At 38.7% G+C, this 22,346-nt stretch overlaps 1 protein-coding gene across 7 annotated transcripts; it reads left to right on the forward strand.

The window, feature by feature from the left end:
* Positions 1-319: 319 nt before the first annotated feature.
* Positions 320-22,247, forward strand: LOC119557154 (uncharacterized protein DDB_G0271670-like). Of its 7 annotated transcripts, none has more exons than XM_037869750.1 (7): positions 320-561; positions 10,016-10,102; positions 18,283-18,377; positions 18,895-19,366; positions 19,941-20,505; positions 20,948-21,127; positions 21,205-22,247. In XM_037869750.1, the coding sequence occupies exons 3-7, from the start codon at positions 18,326-18,328 to the stop codon at positions 21,313-21,315; spliced, it is 1,380 nt and encodes a 459-aa protein (XP_037725678.1). In that variant the 5' UTR covers positions 320-561; positions 10,016-10,102; positions 18,283-18,325; the 3' UTR covers positions 21,316-22,247. The 7 variants fall into 7 exon arrangements, with proteins under 7 accessions (XP_037725678.1, XP_037725676.1, XP_037725679.1 ...); XM_037869748.1 differs by having other exon boundaries at positions 20,948-21,121; positions 21,184-22,247; XM_037869751.1 differs by having other exon boundaries at positions 20,948-21,121.
* The last annotated feature ends 99 nt before the right edge of the window (positions 22,248-22,346 follow it).

The raw sequence follows: 22,346 nt of genomic DNA on the forward strand, positions 1-22,346 counted from the left end.
CAATGGAAAATACCAAGGAAATACCAGGAAAATACAATGGAAATACCAGGAAATACCATTGCAGTAACGGTAAGTTAGAAAATTCATTTTCAGTGGTTTTATGTATTACAAAATGTAAATAACTAATTAATCAATCAACTGAAACTAATTTTTAACCTATTTGTACATAACAACGTTTTAAAAACGAAAAAAAGTAAAACCTATTTTAGCTGGTTCGAGTCCCGGATAGCTATTTCCAAGTGGTATTTTTTTGGTATATTTTTTGTGAGTCCCCCACTTTGATGGGGGCATTTTTCTGACATATTTGAACGGCCCGCCGACGGTTAAACATAACGTTCGTGAATTTCGACTCGAAAAGCGGGTTTCTCGTGCGCGCTCTCCTTTTTTTTAACGTGTTTGTGTTGTGTGTGCTTGGCGTGCGGCTAACTTTGTTGTCGTTCTTCTGGTGTTGTTGTTGCCTTTGGTAACAACGTGCGACGCGCGCCTTAATAAACAACAAAAATAATACGTTTATCACATGGAATTTGTTTTGAAACCAAATGCATAACTAAATTCTAAAAGGTTTGTTTAAAACTTACTTACATTCTTATGTTAACTAGCTGGATTTATTTTGTTTCTATTTGTTTTTTTTTTTTTGGCAGTTCAGGGATACACATACACAGCAAGGGTGTGTTTTCCTGCGTGTGGGTTTGCTTCGTGCCTGTGTGTGTGTGTGTGTTTTGAACCTGTCAAAGAGACTTGGCTAAAAATCAATAAAATAAAGCAAAAGTCGACAACAAACAAACGCTGCAGGTCCTTTTGTATCCATGTGAGTGCCTGTGCATATGTGTGTGGGGTCTTTGGCAAACAGTTAAACAATTATCTTTTCTCTCAGTGAGCAGCTGCAATAACTAAATAAATAAAAGACCGTTAAACGAGGCTCACTTAGTTAGTCGAGCATGGCCAAAAAGCCAAAAGCCCGAGTTGCCAATTGCCAATTAGAAGCCCAAAACAAACGAAAATACAGTGAGGCACGGCTAACGGTAATTAGGCGATTACCCCCCTGTAAATTGCACCTGTATTAACCGTTCGTTTTGCGAACATTTCCTGTTTCACGTGGCCAAGTTAATAGCCGTTTTTAAGTACCTAATTGATTTCGATTTTTTGAATTTTCCTCATAACTACTAATCCTAAATTGATTCCCGCTGATCAGATTCGGTTTTAATTAGTATTTAAGTAATTAGTAAGTTTTTTTTTTATTTTAATAAAAATGTTTGGCTAACGTATCCTGTAAAATGTTTATAACTTCATTAACTATTTAGAGTTCTCTTCTCATGTTTAACTAACAGCGAAACATTTAGTTTACAATGATTTCATATTTCTAATCTATTACTCATAAGGACTACCAGCTTATAAAAGAAACGATTTAGAAAAACCTCAATAATTGTACACTTACATTCCATAAGCTGTCGCTTTAGAAAACTGATAATATTGGGGGACTTATTCAATTTAGTAACATAAATAAATAGATTACAAAATAGACCTGAGATAAAGTTCATTTACTCAAATCCGTAATCCCGTGTTCCGGAAATATCCAAATTCCTTCAATGCCTTTTCACCTTTCAATGAAATCCCCAGTATGACTAATAGCACTAGTGTTTACGCTTGCTAGCCCTTAAATGGGACAAAAAATGGGTGTTATACCCATTATTAATTAAAATTAACAATAATATTTTAGTACCCAAATTCAGGGTTTGCTATACTTATTTTTTCTATTCATTAACCACCTAATATCATACTATCTTTTAACCGCTGGACAGCCAACTGTAGTTGGCTTCACTTTGGTGTTAAGTGATCTATGATAAGGCGAGTTAACCCCATAGAAAAAGCCTCGAAACAATAATCGCAAGACCCCATATTAATAGTAATGGCGATTTTATCTTTCCGCTCGGCGTTTGGTATTATTTTCTTTACAGTTAGCGAGCAGCTTACTGTTTTCATACTTTATAATGCCTTTCTTAACTGGATTGGCAATTGCTGGCTGTATATTAAATCATTTACACTTTGCCAGCTGCCATGCACTGATTCTGATTCCCCCTTTGTCTTTTGTTGCCTCTTTCTTTTTGTCTACTTGAACATACGTACATACTTACACTTATAAATAGTATTTTGTATTTTTATCAGTTCTGGCTTTATCTAATCGAAGGAGGATTCCTATAGGATGGATGACTCACGTCGGCATACAATATTGTTGCCTTTTTCACATTTATATATCAAGTGCAGTTCGGCTCTGGCTGTCAAGTCCAAGTGCAGCCTCAATTGGCTGATTAACATTTTTGTTGTTTCGCTGGACTCTAGTGCCTACCTGCCTATATCTATGCCCCTCTCTTGCCACACCGCCCAAAGCCCCTCTTTCACCCCGCTTGTCTACAGAACTTTAAGTCGTTAAACCAGTTTATGACTGGCCGGGCATAGAGGCCATACGGTTAAGTAAGTAGAATCAACAGACTCTGAATCAGCTGCGGATCTTACGGACGCAGCTACTGTGGCTGAGTTGATTACCTGTAAAGGCGAGAGCAGAGGTGTATTGGCCAGAAGAGATACAAAAGTATAACCCTCCATATCTCAGGATCTGTTCGAGCTAGAGATATGAAATTTGGGATGCAAGTTTGCGTTTGTGTAAGGATTCATACATTTCGGAAATCGCTTGATTCAGGATCACCTTTAGCTATCAACATGAATACATTTAAGAAGGCCACATTATCTTTATTTGAAGTGTTTCCTGACTGATTATGTTTTAACAACAATGTACTAAGAGCAATTTTAAAGAATTTAATATTAAGGGGTATCTTTTAGTTTTAAAGCTGGAACGAAGCGTTCTTAATAGCATTTTCTTTGTTACGGTGGGGGCCTGGGAAAGAGCGGAAGAGAAAGGGGTGAAAAACAGTGGGGAGTATTAACTTTTATGGTTGGGGGAAGCGTGCCAGTGGCTGCAACTTCCTCATATGTACGTTAACTGAGGCGGCGGCCATAATCGTTTTTTACAAAACTAATTTAAATTAAATATTCAAGGCGGGACAGAGTGCGTTATATGGTCGCGCCTCTATTTTGGTAATTGAAATCATGGAACCTGGTTTTCCCCCCTTTTTGGCCAGATGTCTTACCCCTTGGTTCTAGGCCCTGAAAAATCATATTCAAATTCGGGCCAATGCCAGATCGGAGGGAATTTAGTTAACTGAAATAATTGACCAAAAACAATGAACAGAAAGATGATTAAACATTGAGTGATCAATGAGGCAAGTGAATTGCCGGCGGCGAGGATGGAAGCTTCACTTTGAGTTTCGAATTTCAAGTCTTCAACAGCTGCGCCCCATATTTACCTCTCTTGGGCCTGAGGTTTTTTTTTTGTATTGTTTGCTTAGTGGTTTATTTGTACGCTGGTTAATTTCACACTTCCTTGTTGGCTCGACATTGAACTTGGCATCTTCTTGAAGATCGTGGGCCTTTTGACCTTCCCGGTTCTCTAGGATCGATCCAAGGTCGCCTGTTCACCCGATGACCCAAAAATTCCGGCCGCACAATGGTCGTCTTCCACGCAACAAAACACATCTCATCGCATCAAAAGTGATAAAATGAAGAGAAATAATGTAAACAACTTAAATATTCAACGGATTGCAAATGCAGGCACAATGGTGATAGTTTAGTTTATTGAACGCACAATAGGCTGAATGGAGCATGAACAAATGTTTAGCCAATTCGGAAATTGTGTCAGCAATAACATCATTCAAATTCACGTGCCAAATGGCCCGGAATCAATATGTAATAATCCCCATTATCGGATATAATATAATAAGATCATAATATAACTCATAGGATTTAATTACTTACCATACTTTAAAGCTACTGTATCTGCAAAGGGAATACAAAGTGTTTGTATATGATAATTTATAAACTGTTCACTGAGAACTATATAATTAGATAACCCTTATTTCATAAATTGGAATAGAACTTGAAGATAACAGTTTTGGTATAGCGGTTCGCAGAGATACACGTATGTATGTTTGGAAGCCCACAGCCTGTCACTTTTGGCCAAATTGCTTTCGACCCTTTTTGTGGGAAGACAATGTCAATGACGACTTTTTTTTGGTTTTCAACCAAACGATGACGGAGCCGATCGCAAATGACTCGTCTTTCGGATGCCAAAAAATTTATGAACATCATTATGGGAACGTCGGTGTGCCTTGAGATTCAGATTTAGATGCAGATGCAAATGCCGTTGCAGTTGCAGTTAAACAATTTCATTGTCGTTGGCGCATTCATATCTTTTTGCATTTTTTATTGGATTTTATTCATTTACGCTTTTTTTGCCGCCTTTTGTGGTTGTAGACAACAATGGGATTTCGGTGTCTTCACCGAGGGCCCTCCGATATCGATTGTGCCGCATAAATTACACGCTTTGTCACCTCGATTCGATTACAAATTTATGCAAATGGTGCTTTAATTTATTTAACAGCCACGATCCATCGATGATGGCAATTCAAGTGCGAAACAAGTGGGTGGGTATATAATACTAGAGCTGTACTATATGGTCAATACTATTTAACTGTGATGTCACCGCCGCCGCATTCCGGGGCAGTACAGTGGAGCACCATTTTGGGTTACAAAAGCCGATCGAAAGCACCGTTCACATGCAAAAATGCAACAATAAATAAAGAGAGGAAAATAATGCACAGGGCGAAATAAAGTTCACTTTGAGAATGCCTATGTATGAAACAATTTAATCAGTTGCAATGGTTTTGGAGCAATTTATTGGCACTTTAGCAGAACATATGTAGATTTATGTAATTATAGATAAATATATTTTATTTTAGTTTATAGATGAAGTCGGAAAGGAAATGTAGGCCTTGAAACATTTAAAATTTATATTTATTTGATTTAATGAAAATATCAAGATACAATAGAAGTAGTAGAGCCTTTATTTTGTAGTTTTCTGAAACTTTTTCTTCCTGTGCAGCTGAAATAATTAGCTCACATACGTTTTCCACTCTAAGCATTTAATGAGGCCTCTAAGCTATTGTCTGGCCCCTGTACATCCCATGGGCCCCGCAAACCCCGCAAAGCCCCTGGATGTTGTGTAATTTGTTGTTAAACTGTCAATTCAATTGACGTTACTCATACGACCCGTTGTGCAGCGGATGTTTAGCACAGCGAGGGCTCCCCTCTCTTTTTTTTTTATTTAGCATTCCTACTTCTATGACAATCTATGTCCCCACCGCCCGCTAACTAATTTCTGGTTCAACAAAAGCCATTTTTCAGGTCTGCAAATAAATGCGGAAAAGGTCTTGCAGCCCTCCCTAACTTTTGCTTTCGATGGATGTTGCATAAGAGATTTTCAATTTCAATTTCCAATTTTCACCGGCTTTAATCAAGCTGTTAAGACCCACTGGGGATATTTTAATGTCGTTTTTCTTGCGTCTCTTTGGTGTTGTGCCATAAACTTCCCCTTGTAAAATAGCTGGAGCCCAGCCAAGAAAATTTTAAGAAAAATTCGAGCACATGAGAAAAATGACTACGTTAGGGGAAAAGTATAACATCGTAATTAATATGGAAAATTGTACTTTTTTCTTAATGTTTTGCGTTATGTAAAGTATTTCGAGATATCCAACACCTCGAAATTTTCTCCTATTAAAATGCAGCCACAAGCGGAACGAGTGAATTGTCGCTCCAGCGACTTTTCTTGCCAAATGTCTCTGAATTTCCCATTTTCTCAACTGAGATTTGTATGTTCTTTTTTGTAAGGATCCGAATTAAGTCCTTGAGTATACAAATACACAAGTACAAAGGCCCTGTAATTAAGCAGTGATTAAAAAGGTCACTTTCTTTCTCGCCTTGATGATGCATTTTGTGTATGACTGGACTGCAGAATTATTTTCACCTTCAACTGACATTTTTAATCTGGTCTTAAAGGTTTTTTTGTGTATTTATTTAGTGAGTCACCGTCTTCGGATAAAGAAACAAGCTTTTATATGAATTCTTTAACAACGGAAATACTTGAATATGTGTCATCTTTGGGCCTGTGATATTAATAAAATGATGTAATTTAAAACACTTTCAATTAAATCGATACTAGAATGTTGCCTGCGTAGTCTAAGATATTTGTAGTTTTAATAGATCAGATAGATTGATAGATTTTATTTAGTATATGGATAGCTTAATCTCGAAGGGGGAAACTCCTAATTTTTCCTGTAAATACTAACGAGCTGGGCTCCATTTCCTGTACCCTTTTAGCAGCAGTCATTCCCCTCTTCATATCCGCATCGGAAACGCCAAGAGGTGTATGTATAAAGACGCTGAAAAACAGGAACTGAGGTATCTCTCCTCTAATGATCGGACTGTGTGTTATATCGCCTCTCCTCCAATTATCTATATTTAAAATCATGTAACGCATTATGACTTCATGATAGACATGAGATGGCAAATTGATTAAGCACAATTAATTGTAATTAATAACAAGGAGCCATCGCCATTATGTCACTCTATCCAATCAATTGGCCAACGTCTTTGGCCAACCTTTCTTCTTGGCCCTTAACTCTGTTACATTTCTCACACAAAAGGAAATGGCTTTTTTTTTTTTTTTGAAGAGATCCATATTATATTGTTGTTAATTTGTTTCTCGGGCTGCCGTTTTTGGGAAAGTGGCGCCGCCTGCTGGCCAAGTAGTGCAATTAGCCGAAAGTAAAAGTGGGCTGCACTGCGGGAAATCGGGGGTAAATATACCATATACAGCATATACCTATTGTCTGAAACGGTAGCGAGTGGAAAGGTTTTCCCCAAGCCCATTTGAATGGTATACATGTGGAGATGCAATGATTTCGGATCGCTTTGGTTCGGTTTCGTTGGATGTACATATGTATGCATACTATTTATGTACGTACGGTTATATCTTTCCACATTTGAGGCTCGCGTGCAATCATCAATAACCAGATTTCAATGCCAAGACCTCTTGCAGCCCCCCGAAAGTCATTAACATTAGTCAAAATGAAAGTTTTCCCAACGGACAATAGTCACCTTGAGAACTTTACACCCGAAAGAATATTTTGCCATAGAATGGATATGGATTCCATTTGGGAAAGTAAAAATACTATAAGTACTTAGAAACTCTATTGTTTTAGCCATTTTTTTTATGCCTACTGAAAATTCTTTAGAAACTTTATTATTGAAAATGTCTATAAATATGGTTATACTAATATTAAACTTTTAACTTAATTAGGTATTAAAATTAAATATTTTACCAGAAGCCATATCTGCTTTATAATTAAGTCTTATTTATCCATTGTATGTAAATAAAGACATGTAATTTGTAGTATATTTTAATGCAATTACGTGCTTTTTTTGAGATTCAAGCGATATTCTTGATATCAGAACACGTCCGAAAAGGGTCCAACGTAGAACGCAGTAAATCAAGAATTCTGTTTTGGGGGCTGGGTCTGTGTGACGTCAAAGCCTTTTGTTTGCCACCTTCTACGTGATATATACGTGATTTATTCGCGAATAGAACGCGGCGACGAGACAGGCATTTGCATAATGAGGAAGGGAGGCGAAGGTGGTGGATGGCTGGATAGATGGTGGCCCAAACCACAATTATGCAATTTCCTGCCTGGCTCTAAGCACTTAATTATGGTTATTAAAAATTTGGCAAATAGTTTCTTCGCTCTTGTGCGCCCGATCATTTGCACATAGTTAGCTTGAAGCCAGACGCATGTGAAACATCGGAATTGGCCATATCATTATGGTTAAAATATATATGTGTTGGCTCGGATGTGGCGTGCCAGCTCTAAGTCAGATTTGCAAATCCGAAACGAGTTGAACGAACGACGGCAGCGATGCTTTGACCATCATCATTCGAGAGATGACAAACTGAAAAATGGGAAAACAGCGGGTGAAAAATTTAAAGGAGTGAGGAGAAAGAGCTTATTTATTATAACCATCTTTGAAAGATCAACAGCTCTTTAATGTCTTCATTTGTTTAGTTGGCAAATTGATTTAGCAAATCAGCGAATATAACAAATACTGTATGTCTTTAAAGTCGATTAAAAGCTAAATAAATACATTTCTACATATGTTCCAAAAAGGGTTTCAACCCTAAATAGATTAGTGCCACCACTTACACCTTTAGGAACTGACATATGTCAGTATCCATTGAACAAGTAACCATTTCGGTCAGTTTTGTGTTTATACAGTTGGGGTTTCCATTAGCCATTATTGTATTATTCACTTATCAAACGAAGTCTAACGAATGAATTATTAAGGGTAAGATAGCTAGGAAACCGGGTTAATTCCTGGAGGGTTTCACTTTTTGTAGGTCGAACCCCTTTGGCGGCTGGTCAAACAGTTTGGTGTAGTTGAGCCGAATCAATTCTATTGAATTCGAGTGGGCCCAGTCTCTCGGGCAACCCAACTGGCCGCCTTATCAAGCACCGGGAATCGGTGTCAGCTAATCGCACCCACAACGAACCGCTGACCCCAATAGAGGAGCACCACCCGACCAAAAAAAAAGCACTTGGCCATGCCCACCACGTCGTATGGAAATGGAAAACAGAAAACAAACCTAGAAGTCCAAACCAAAACAGAGAACGGAATAAGAAGCGCCACTCCAAACATGGTCAACGGAATTGGTTTGTCACTTTCTCAGCCAGACCCAAAGAAACCCGAACGCGTCATATGGGTGCGCCCTTCAGAAAAGAAGAACACAGTGTTGGTCAACAAAATAGTTGATAGCTATAAAAAATCTAAAGTTCTAAGATGGCTTTTTCCTAAACCATATACAGAGGCGTTAGCAAAAGAACAAAATAATAGAATATGGTTTTGGAAAAAACATTAAAAATATATCTGGTTTCCAAAAAATCAGAAAAGAATAACACAGTGTTGGTCAACAAAATAGTTGATAGCTATAAAACATCTAAAATTCAAAGAATTTTTCTTAAAACATTTACAGAGGCGTTAGCAAAAAAACAAAATAATATGATATGGTTTTGCAAAAAAACATAAAAAATATATCTGGTTTCCAAGAAATCAGAAAAGAAGAACACTGTGTTGGTCAACACAATAGTTGATAGCTATAAAAAATCGGAAATTCCAAGATTGTTTTTTCTTAAACCATATACAGAGACAGAGGCGTTAGCAAACAACAAAATAATATGATATGGTTTTGCAAAAAACATAAAAAATATTATATATCCGGTTTCCAAAAAACCAACCAGAAAGTAACTGGACCATTTCTCAAGTAGAATTTTTTTAAATTTAAATACATTATTTAATCTAAATACATATATACACAATGACATTTTAACCCCTGCTGTTGCAACGACGTCATTTGGTTTCAATGGGGTTCTGAACCCAACCCAAAGCAGTTTACGTTACACTCGAGCACGTTCTTATCGCAATTAATTGCCTCGCATTGCATAAGCAGCGCAAAATCTTAAAATAATACCAAAACATAATCTCTTGACTGAGTCAGCCCAGTGGGTTATAATTGTAATTAGCCAAAGCCAAGGCAAGTCTTTGCTTTGATTAGCCAAAAACCGACTTGGAGGCTGAAATTACACTACATTTAAAAGGGGTAGGGGTATCTGGCGGAGATCGGTGGGATCAGCCAGCCGGATCCGCAGTGGAGCGCAACTTAGTGTGTCCAAGTCGGCGGGGCATTCAAATCAGACCAAAGATCACCGAGGAATCTAGTAGCCGTCGTCCTTGAAGTCAACTCACTCCACAAATCATTCCAAAGTAGGCCTAGAACTCTAAGTCACTCTGAATATTATTCATAGTCGTTGTAGAACTAGTCCAGAATACTTGTTTCCTTATATTTTCTAATGAAGTATTACCTTTTCGGTACGGGATATAACCGTTTATTACCATAAACGGAAGAAATCCAATTGTTTCAGTGGAGTAATATTAATTGCTTAGGTTACTACTCAATTGGAAAGCAATCTTTGGTGTCCATAAACCGTTTTAAATCGTTTTCTTTATCTACTTGCAGTTGCACCTGAAACAAGAGGGAAGAAAGCCCAATATCAACGTGAGGAGTGAGGAAATCAAAGTAGGAACAACAACAACGACCACAATTGTGAGTACCACGGGGAAATGAAAATGAAAACAAACAATCTGAAAATCATATGCGGAGAGTCGCAGATGGGAATGGGAATGAGATTTCAGATTTTTGTGACCATATCCGGTTGCCAGTCGGCAGTTGCAATTGCATTTGCAGCCTCCATCAAAACATCAAAACAATAGGAAAAAACCGAGAGACGAAAAGCGGAGCGAACTGAAAACGCAACTTGGTCTTTCAGGGCTCATGAATATCGCATCTTGGCATTCGCCATTGTGGCCATTTTTTTTTTTTTTTTTTGGGGGGGGGGAGGTAGATATCTAGGGGAAGTTGCGTAAAACGATGATATATTCACAATAGATCGTGGTGATAGGATCGGTCGACTGATGATGGGGAAATCAAAGCGATCAAAAGATGTTTCGTTTTTTAGACTTGTTGGCAAATCTGAAATGAAGAACTTCAACCTCAAACTATTAGTCAATCTAAAACTATTTAATATTTAGGCTAAAACTTGAACCGTATACTAAAAATGTTGTAGTTATTAGAAACTTGTAATAATTAAACAAAAAAGTGAAGAGGTAAACAAAGTGAACGTAATAAGAGTTCTTTGTGATTTTTATTTTAAAAGGAATTTTGTTTTTTAACGTCAAACGGCTCTTTTTGATCTTGTCCACAAAGTATCAAACAATCAGAAAATTTGTAAAACGCATAACTAGAAATGCATAAATTTCCGCCAATTGGTGGCAAACTTTATTTTTAAAATCTTAGTAGGCCTTTTGAAATAAACATCACATATTACTCTTATTTACGGTCCCTGGCCACACAACATTTTTTTAATATACATATGTATTTAAATGTTATTAGCATATAGAATCGTGTATAGTTGTAGTCTTACAATTTTAGACTAAACCATGAATTCTGTAATTCGGTTTATATAATTATATACAAGTTGTAAGTTGTAATTATATATAAGTAATATATAAGTATATAGACATTAATCTTTAATGTACTTAATTTAAGTGTTGTCCTAGTTAAAATTAAGTGCTGCTTTATTGTGCTGTATTAGTATGTTTGTGAGCTTTAAAATGCGTACATAGACTGAAGATTTTTGACACTGTTTACTAATAATAATAATCCACCCGAACAGCTGTCAAACACTGGATTTTACAATCCCACCCAAGAACCCCAAAACCCAAGATCAAATAGGCTGTGCCTTTTTGCCGAATCGAATGTCAACTGGTTTGAGCTCAAGTCAAATCATTTTCGTATACCTTCATAGCAAGACAACACACAATACCGTTTGAAAATAAAATTCCAACCAAGATGCCGAATAAAAAATTTCCAAAAATGTCGCAGGCTCAACTAAAACTTTTGATAAAAAAACAAAATCAGACTTTTGAAAAGCCCATGATAATTCTTCAGCCGCCGAGGTATATACAGCAGCCGCCGATTAGGGAGTTCAGTCGAGGAACGAAATCGGTTTCCCCCAAGAAGAAGACCAAAGCGGAGGTTCGCCCTGTAACTCCAACTCAGAACATTGGAAAGCCTATAACTACTTTTCAGCCGCTGTGGCAAAAAAAGCAGCCGCCGGCTAAGAAGTTCAACGGGGGATCTAATCCGGTTTCCCCCAAAAAGCAGACCAAAACGGAGGCTCGTCCTGTAACTCCAAATCAGAATATTGAAAAGCCTATGACTATTCCTCAGCCGTCGTGGTATATACAGCAGCCGCCGACCATGGAGTTCAATCCGGGATCAAATCCGGTTTCCCCCAAGAAGCAGGCATTCCCGGAGCTTCGTCCCGTAACTCCAACTCGGAATATTGAAAAGCCCATGACAATTCTTCAGCCGCCGCCGTATATACAGCAACAGCCGATTATGGAGTTCAACCGGGGATCGAATCCGGTTTCCCCGAAGAAGCAGGTTTCCCCGAAGAAGCAGATTAGACCGGAGGTTCGTCCTGGAACTCCAATTCAGAATTTTGAAAATCCCATCACAATACTTCAGCCGCCGTGGTCTATACAGCAGCCGCCGCTTATGGAGTTCAGTCCGGGAACGATTTGGGTTTCCCCCAAGAAGCAGGGTAAGCCGAAGGTTCCTCCTGAAACTCCGACTTCTGACACTACTGGAAAATGGCAGCAAAACGTTGATATGGAGGTGCTGGTGCCGATGAAAGAGGAACCGCTACAGAAGAAGCAGGTGGCTCAAACCCAGCTAATGAGTCTTTGGCAGGATGATGCCAAGCAAAAGGAACAGAATCCGGAAAATGATGCCAAGCAAAAGAAACGGAACCCGAAGAATGATGGCACACAAAAGAAACAGAGCCTGAAGAATGATGGCAAGCAAAAGAAACAGAAGCTGAAGAATGATGCCAAGCTGGGAGAAAAGAACCTGGAGGATGATGGCAAGCAAGGTTCCGAAAAGCAAGTTAAGCGTAAACATGACAAAGACCGTGGTAAGGATCGTAAGGAGCAAGCTGCTAACGAGGACTCATCTGGGTATCAAGTCGGCCACATCCGGGATAAAAACCAGCAGCTGTCCGGATCCTTCAGCTCTTCTTTGTCATCATCAACAGCCACATCGTCATCGTCATCTGCCTCGAGCAATGGTCCAAAAGCGGATGTGCTCCTTGCCAATTTTCCGAGCCTCGAGACATTGCAGAAAACCGCCTGGGATTTCTTTTCCCATCCCGAACTTAAACCGGTTGAGACTCCGCTCTCGACCGAGGTGCCCACAACACCTCAGGTCAAGGAGACCAATCCGAAGGATTTGAATTCGATTCCCCTTCAACCTCCGCCCTTGGATCTGAGGGCCCTCAACTTGGCCTTTGAAAACTTAGCTGTTTCGTATCTTTGGAACCAGGAGCCAGGAGCCGAGGAGTTCAGCCGACCGCCATCGGGAGACAGCATCATCGATGAATATATAAGGCCCAATTTTAAGCTGACTAAGGAGCAGAAGCTTCGCCTGCAGGCGATCGTCTCGCAGCAGGATATTCCGCTGGAGGTGGCCCTCATGACCATTGTCCAGGATCTGCGCAAGGAGCGACTGGCTCGGGAGGCGGCAGCAGCACCAGCGCCACCTGAATATCCCTACATTCAGGGATATCCGGCTACGCCTTCATATTCGCTGGACGGTGCTCATCAATCCCAGCCGGAATACGGATACAACTCGCAGCCGACAAATGGTTACTACTGGCAGCAGGGAGACGGCTACGGCTACCAATCCCAGCCGGGATATGGCTATGATCCTAATACCAATTCTCAACCGATGATGGACACCGGGAAGGCGGTGCCCATGCCACCGGATCTTAGCCGTCCGCCGCCGGGCTATCCGATGCAGCAGCAGCCTGACTATTCGATGCAGCAACAGCCTGGCTTTCCGATGCAGCAACAGCCTGGCTATCCGATGCAGCAACAGGCTAGCTATCCGATGCAACAGCAGCCTGGCTTTCCGATGCAGCAACAGCCTGACTATTCGATGCAGCAACAGCCTGGCTTTCCGATGCAGCAACCGAAAAAGGATTCTACACCACAGGATCCTAAGCGTACTCAGGACAATGATTTCGTGTCGGGCTTCATCAGGGACTTCTTGCCGGACATCCTAACCGCACCTGACTTCAACGCCAGCAACTCGAATCGCGCCAGCCCTTCGAGCCGCGGCAACATGCTGTGAATAGCCGGCGGGAAATTGGAATACTGTAGCATATGTATCATTTTTCATCCGACTGTTAACGATCGAAAATTGATACAAGTCCCCCATTGGCGGGTTTTATAATTTACAAAAAACCGAACTTGTATACTGCAGTATATTTCATTTTTCATCTATGTACGTAATAATAAACAAACATTTGTGATGTAACAAGCATTCATTATAAGTTCATTATTCATAGTATCAAGATAATTTTAGATCTGTTTAAGAAAAGTTTTTTCCTTTAGTTAGTTTAAGCTCTCAACTAGAAGGAAAACAAATGAGTTATCTTTTAAATGTATAGGAAAGCCATCAAATTTCACTTTTTATCCAACTCGAAACGAAGAAGAAAGTATGCGAAAAAAAGATAAAGAAAAAACGAGCATCTTACCAACAATTGAAATGGAGGAAAAAAACAACTTGTCAGCTTCAATTGTTTGGCAGACAGTTTCGTTTTCTAATATTACCAAACTTATGCCAACAAAAGGGTTTTTCGGCCAAGTCTCTTGGCGGAAATCAAATTAGATGAGTTGCCCATGGAGTGTTTCAAGAAATTAAATATTGTAAAGTGTAAAAATGTTATTGGTCATCTGAATTAAGGTTTGTAAAACGATCGAAACTATCAATAGTTTTAAAATTTGGGACACATCGATGGTTTGAACCCAATATCGATAGTATCGCTCAGCAAAAATTTGAGTTTTATACCTTAAAAAAGATTTTAAGGTACATTTTTTAGAGCATGGTGGTATTTTAAATGTTCAACGCCGAACTTTGGTAAATTAATTTCTATAAGTATCAATTTTCAATAAAATTTATTTTTGTTGATTATTTTCTACGATACTCGATAGTATCGATAATATCGATAGTGACCACCATCGATAGCCAAAATTATCGATGGTGCCAATATCATAGATATTTCCCAACCCTAATCTGAATGATTGTTTTTTAGTCATCATATCAGCAAATGCTTTCTAATCAACCACATTAGATAAGACCTGTCAAATTGCACTAAATAAATTGGGCAAATCAATTAATATATCGTATTATTTATGATATTATCGCAGACACATAAAACCACTTATCAAAGAAAGCCAGCTGGTCATTGAACGCGTTCAATTAATTCGAATTCAAATTATAAAAGTAAGTGTAAAAAATTGATTGAGATACCAACAGACAATTAATTAATTTTCTGATTAATAACTCATTTGTAGTTTGAGCTGTTTCTTTTTTGTAAATGCAGAAATAGGCAATACCATTTTTTAAAACCATCTGATCCAAGTAACCACAATTGTTTTGCAGTTGTGACACGCACGTTACTTGGTGGTGACCCCGATCTAGAGGCATTTTGTTTGTCGTATGCTGGGCGCATGAAAATGAAATTTCACTTTGTTCTGCGAAGTGAGGGAGCCTTCACTTTCGATTTGCATACCGAAAATTAAGTTATTTGTTAGACAAGTGTGTCTGGGTAGACTGGGGCAGACAAAGAAAAGCCCTCGGCCCCCAAAAGAAAAGAAATGTAGGAAAATGGCAGGGACAGCCAGTTAAGTGGGTTTCCACTGTGCCGAAAGTAACAATTACTTGCCATTGTGGCAGCATTTTGCTAATTTCAATAAATATATTTATTTATCCACAATGGAAGACACTCAAACCCCAAAATGGATGAGATCACCTGGCTCATCTTCTATTTATTCAGATATGAACTACACATTGTTCTTAGCCCCTAAAACTTTCAACTTGTTTTACCTTTTCGAGCAAGCTAATTATAAATGCCATATTTAAGATTAAATTCAATTAAATTCCTATAATTTATTCTGTTTTCAATTTAGAATGTACGCATTTGGATTTATAACAATCGAGACACTTAGGTAATAATTGTTGAGCGGGAATCCAGTTTTTAGTTTTGCGTGCCGCGAATAGAAAGTGAGCGTGAACTTTCCCACCCACTTTTCCAGTGCCGCCCACCGCCCCTCTGAGCCCCGCCCCCTGCATATAATTATTGCACTTTGCCTTTTCAATTTCGCCTTTGTCGCCTGCACTTGAAGGTTGCCTTGTTTTTATTTTCTTTAATTTTTGTTGTGTTCTCCCTCTGAGGTTTTTTATTTCAGCAGGGTACTTTCCCTTTGTGGCGAGCTTTGTCAAGAATTAAAAAACTAATTATACCATTAACTCTAGCCAATCTAATTCAGGAATGAATATCATTTTCATGTATATTACCTGTACTAGTTAAAACAAATATTTGGTTAATATTTAAATTTTATTATGTTCCTAACCGCACAAAAACCATTTACCATAGTTCTAAAATAAAAACGCAGTGCCCAACCCCATCGATTATAACTTAAGTGACTGAGTTATTATATCGAACTGGTTTGTAATACGTTTGCATTCTATTCAGAGCACTAGTCAGTCGAGTGAGTCCATATTAAATATTAGAATTTAACAAGCGATTGAGTTATGAATGCCTCTGAATGTCATGATACAAAGTCTAAAATAAAAACCAATTGCAAAGAGTATCTGATGGAGGGACAAGGCAAATAGGTATTTCCCTGGGTGTTTTCTTTGTGGCAGGGCTTAATTGCAATGTGGAGGCACTTGCTCCAGTTTTGCGGGCATATGAAAGTGCATTTGGTTTTTCTCCTCCGTTTTCTTTGCCTTTGTGGTATTATGAAATGGTCTGCATACAGGGCCCAGGGCCTTGAGTCCGATTCCAAAATGCGCCCATACAGCAGTGCTCCCAAAAATAGCAACAGTGGAGATTTCTGTCAATATTTTTAAAAGTCAAGTATATGATTATCTCAAAAAGGATATATAAAAGAAACAATTTTTAATTTATTTAATTTTTATTCGACTTTAAATCTATTTGTGTTGGATGATTGAAGAGCTAACTGTTTAAAATTTTATTAAACATTAAGAAAAGGTATGATATTAAAGCACTTGAGACGACTAATATCTTGAACCGACCTGTAGATGCGGTGCATCTGTTTTTTTCCCGGCTGCTGGGTAAATTGTTTAACGATGCCGATGAGATTTGCATAGCATACCATTCTTCCCCCTGGGCTTGGGCCTGAAAAGCCCAGTCTGGTATGGATGTCATTCGTTATGGTTCGCAGAACCTCTCCATTTGCCTGGCTTTGTTTACAATAAATCCGGCGGGCTTTTAAACAATTGCTGTTTTGTTTTATGGCCCCGTCGAATTACCATGGAGCATAAAAAAGCATAAAGCCGTCGGCCAAATGCTTTTTGTGACCTTTAACGCCTGATGCCGTCATGTCAACTATCTCTACTTATGTATCTGGTTGTGTGTGCCAAGTGGCGTATGCGTAATACTGCAGGTGAACTTTCATCAGTTCATTTCTAAATAGATATAACCATTTCCAACGTATCTTATCGGTTGGAGAACACAACTCAAACAAGACAATTAACCCAAATAAATGGGTAAAATACGTTTAACAAATTCTCTGTTCTCGGTTCTATGTTCTCGTTTTTAGCACAAGCAAATGTACGTGCCGCACAAATGCGAATTAGGCCGGGCTTCAAATTGTGGTTTTCGGCTCTTGGAATTGCCAAAAGTTTGTGTATCCCAAAAGAAACAAAAACAACAAGAAAACCAACAGCTAAAACTTAATTTGTATTTATTTGCCCAAAATTGGAATGCTAATTTTTGCTTTGTCAAATACCTGGTATTTATGGGGTATATTCGACATTAAAATGAGGAAATCCCATAAATAACCTTATAATTATTATTATTAATATGAAATGTACCCACTTCATGTTTTTAAAATGCCAAATGTCTCGCTTGCTTGCCAGTTTATTAAAATATTTATTTGCTGGCTGAGTATCGCAGCGTCGACACCATTCAATCGTTGTTTGCCGGCTTTATTTGTACTGCCAGTTGGCCAGAACAAAGCGGCAAAACAATTAAGAGCAAGCACGAGAGGGCCGAGGAGGTGGCCCATACAGTCAGAGCCATTTAAGACAGTTACATCTTTTTTTTTTTTGCGTGGGCAGAAACTCGAAATGAAATTAACAAACATGAAAAAGGGATGGGCTGGCTGAAAATAAGCATTCGAAGATGCGAATGAAGAAGGCTTTTGTTTATGACACAAGTCGTCGACCTTCGGTGGGTGGATGCACAGAAAAAAAAAGTACATTAAATCATACTAAATTTGATAATGATATCCAGTCTCAAGAGATCTTGAATTTTTATCCTTGGTTTATTTATGGTTTTATTTATTAAGAAGATGTGAAGTGGCTCACAATCATAATTGCCAAGTCTCAAGGGATCTTACAGCTTTTTCGTTTTCTGTGTAGGCCGTAGGATGAGTATGGGGCACCCAGAAATGCCCCAAAAAGGCAAACACTCCGGGGACCGGCGACTAAACCCGTTTCTCAGAATATAAAACGTATTTCGAAAACGCGATTTCGATGACTTCATCGAAACAAGCTAACACACACACTTAATGCCAATTGTTTCCACTGACTCATCCTCACCCACTCTTTCTCCCCATCTCTTCCAGCTTTTGGGAGCAGTTGTCGCAAGATCACAAAACGGGACGCATCATGACTTTCTACTGGTGGTCACACTGGTTCTGGATAACCCTGATCCTGAGTGGTAAGTAGTAGTAGCAATATACCCAAGTAGGTTTAGGATCATATCGATTAGAAATGGATTGTGAAAAAAGGATAATACTAATTTTGATTTCTTTAAAAATTGAAATACATCTATAACTAATATTTTCTGTCCGTCTGTCCGTATGAATGCTGAGATCTCGGAAACTATAAGAGCTACAATACTGGGATTAGGCATGCAGATTCCTGAGATTCCTGCGCAGTTCAAGTTTATTTGAAAAGAGTGCCACGCCCACTCAAACGCCCACAAACCGCCCAAAACTGAATTGAAAAACGCTTCACTTATATTATATATCCCGTTTTTAGGCCCTTATTTTATAGTATTCATAGATAAACCTTAACATTTTAATATAAACTTAATTTTCTTTTTTAATGTATTTTAACATTTTAATATTTGATATTTTTTATTGATCTATAACTACATTTTGTTATAAATTTTATCTATTAATTACAACTTTTACTAGAACCCTGTCTTATTTTATTTAATTCATTTCCCGCAGTTAACTTGCTGTCCAGCCATGTCCACACATATCCCAGCCAGGAGGCGGAGTCGCAGCCCGTGCGAACCACCAAACTCTACCAGACGACGGTGACCCAGACGTGGGGCACAGCCACCCAGAGCAACATCATGGACCTGACCCACCGACCCACCACCAGCCGGCCGGTGGTGACCCCCAGTTACAATGGTGACCCACAACTGGCCCAGGTCGATGAGGTAGACCAGGCGATGGAGCTGCAGGAGGAGCAGCTGCCGCTCAACGATCGTGAGCAGGAGCAGGATGAGGAGCAGGAGCAGGAGCAGGATGAAGATCGGGAGCAGGAAGAGGCAGATCCAGATCCCGATCAGGATGCGGCTGCGGATACCGAGGAAGCTGCCGCGAACGAGGAGCTGGCTCAGTTCGAGTTCAAGCGATCGGCGGACTTCACCTCCGAGCAGCTCAACAACTTTACGAATTTCAGCAGTAGCACTAGGTGAGTTTACTTATTTAGTTTTAGTTTTTTATTATTACAAATTATTGTAAAAAAATCTTTTTTTTATTTCAATGAAAATTTTTCTTTTCTTAGATAGATATATTTCGGTACTTCTAAATATGACCAAATTCCTAAAATTGTTTTAACGTTTTTTAAATGCCCATCTATTGGTTTTTTTAGTGTTTTAATTAAAAGTTTTAATTTGTGTTTTAATTTAGTTTATAGTATATTTGTATGTATTTGCTTTGTAAATCAACTATTAAATATTTTTAATAATTTTTTATTTTAGGTCATATAATTTTAGCAGGGGAACGACCCTTTTAAATGGGTTTTGGAAATCAATTATTAAATATTTTTTAGAATCTATTTTAATTTCGTTTTTAATGTCCATCAATTGGATTTATTAGTGTGATAATTAAAACGTTCAATTCCCTTCATATTCATTTTGGATATCATTCAATTTAAACATGCTTTGGGAATCTATTAAAATATCGGTATATTTTTTAATTTTTTTACTATATGTACATATATGTATAATTTAATATAATATAATTAATAAATGTTTTTTATGCAGTACAAATGGCAGCAGCAGTAGCACCACCACAACAAAACCTGTTGCGATCAGCAGCAGCAGTCCGGCCACAACAACAACTACAACCACCACCACCACCACAAGGACGGTGGCAGGATCAACAACAACACCAGGATCCGGAGGCAGTGCATCCACATCCACGGTGGCTGGTTCGGCGGCCACTCCATCGACGCCCAAGATCAATACGGAGTGGCTGTCCGACGAGCTCCTGGCGGGCGCGGCTGGTTCGGCTGCTGGAGCTGGGTCAGGGGTCACGGCCGAGGGCGAGGGCGAGGGCGAGAAGGCACCATTCACCCTGGAAAACGCCAACAAGGAGGATGAACTCAGACGGGCCGAGAGCGAGCACAGATCGCGCAAATCCAAGGTCCTTTCCGCGGAATACAAGCACATAAATCGCTACATCAACTTTTCCAGCGACACCAAGAGCCTCCTGACCAGGTCCGCCTCCGCGGCGCCCAGTGTGGCGGGGGGCGTGCCTGGATCCGGGTTCTACGATGGAACCATCGGCGACGAGGGCAACATCTCATCCGAGGCCCTGGCCATTCAGGTGGGTGAAATCTTTAAGTAACTTTTACTTATCATAACTTAAGCATCCTATTTCGAAACTCGCTTTATTTTTCAAGCTAATTGATCTTTCAATCTACCGATTTTTATTAAATGTTATACTACTATTCCCCGAGTAATATAATTTTTTAGTCAAAATAAATTTATTTAAATAAAAAGTTATAAGAAGATTAAGATATAATTTTCTCCAATAATAAATCTAAGAATTGGTATATTTCAATATTTCAATTTATGTTAATCAACATTGCTAGTATATAATATAATTTTCTAACCAAAATATCTTTACTTATATAAAAAGTTATAGATAGTCAAAAGAAAGCTTAAGTTATATCTTTTTTTTTTATAAAAAAAATAAAGAAATTATTTTTTCTTATTTAAATTGTTTTAATGATTATAATAAATAAAACAACTGTTTCTGCTTTCAGCGAACATATTTCCTGGATGCGGGTGCCATTTCGGCGATTTGCTTCACTGTCTTCGGCGTCTGCTGCACAGTGGGCACTATCGGCATCGTCCTGTACCGCCGACGGTATCTGAACAAGCCGCAGGCCCTCAGCGAACCGGACTCGAGTGTCTACATCGACGACAGCACCATGCGGGTGAGTGTAAGGATTCGTTGACCAATGGCCCTGGGCACCTGAATTTCCTATGCACTGAATAGTTCTCCCTCTTGATTTTGCAGGACAACTCGGATGAGATGTACAGCCTGGACAACGACTCGTTTCTCAACTCGCTGGAGGCGATGACAATACAAAACTACTGGACGGATACGGTCAAACATACAAAGCTTTAATTTCCGGCCTCTCCCGTTGGAAGTACCCCCTACCCGTAATTTTTATTCGTTTTTAGTTCCGTTTCGATTTCGATTCGTTCTTTCAATGGAATCCCATTCCTGATTTACAACCAGACATCATAATCATTAAGTAGCGTAGAGTTTAAGCGTGTGTGTATGTATTTACTAATGTTAGGCAACCAAACGAGCAACTAGTTTAAGCCCAAACTACCAAAATTATGTTTAGTGTACGTGTAGATCCTAAGTGCGCAATGTTTTTTGTTGGTCTTGGCTGTTAATTTAAGCCTACTTTTAACCACTTTTCCCGATATTCTTCCCGTTCCCTGCTCTCTTGACGAACCCTTTTGTACTCACATCTGTTAGTTAATTATTAAACCTTATTTATATTGTTGACTATTTTATCGACCCCGCGCCCCTTCCAAGCCTAATTTTAAAACGCCTATTTATTAAGTTTCCAACTTTATGTGTGTCCAACAATTAAACGCAATCATTCCTTCCAGTTTAGCCTATAGAGCAACTTTACACTGTAATTATTGTATTTAAAGCGAAGCAAGCAAACAACAATTAAAAGAAAACGTCACACATACACATCGGTGTTGCTAGAGTTTTAGAGAAAATAAACAGTTTCAAGGAGGAAAATATTAATAGAATTTAATTCGTTGTTGAAAAGAATTTGTTTCGATGGGAAAACAGAACCATCGATTGATTAATAATATGAAAACAAATTATTATCACCGAAATTCTGGCAATACCGCATTCAATTGTTTCAATATAATCATATATATCAAAGAAGTATAAGCTAACGAAGAACAAGAAAACTGTTTACTGCCACACAATCCTTGTCAATTTTGCTCATCGAACTTTTATACACCACTTGTACTTGTATTATCCGTTCGAATGTTGCAAATATTAAACGAAAAACAAAACCCAGATGATGGTACATTAATCATTAAATGCTAAACTGAAATGATTCGAAAAACTGTTATCCATTGGCGTGGCCATATCATTGGGAAATGTTGAAAGGTAATGAT

Source organism: Drosophila subpulchrella, chromosome X (genome assembly GCF_014743375.2).
Source record: "Drosophila subpulchrella strain 33 F10 #4 breed RU33 chromosome X, RU_Dsub_v1.1 Primary Assembly, whole genome shotgun sequence".
NCBI lineage: Eukaryota > Metazoa > Arthropoda > Insecta > Diptera > Drosophilidae > Drosophila > Drosophila subpulchrella.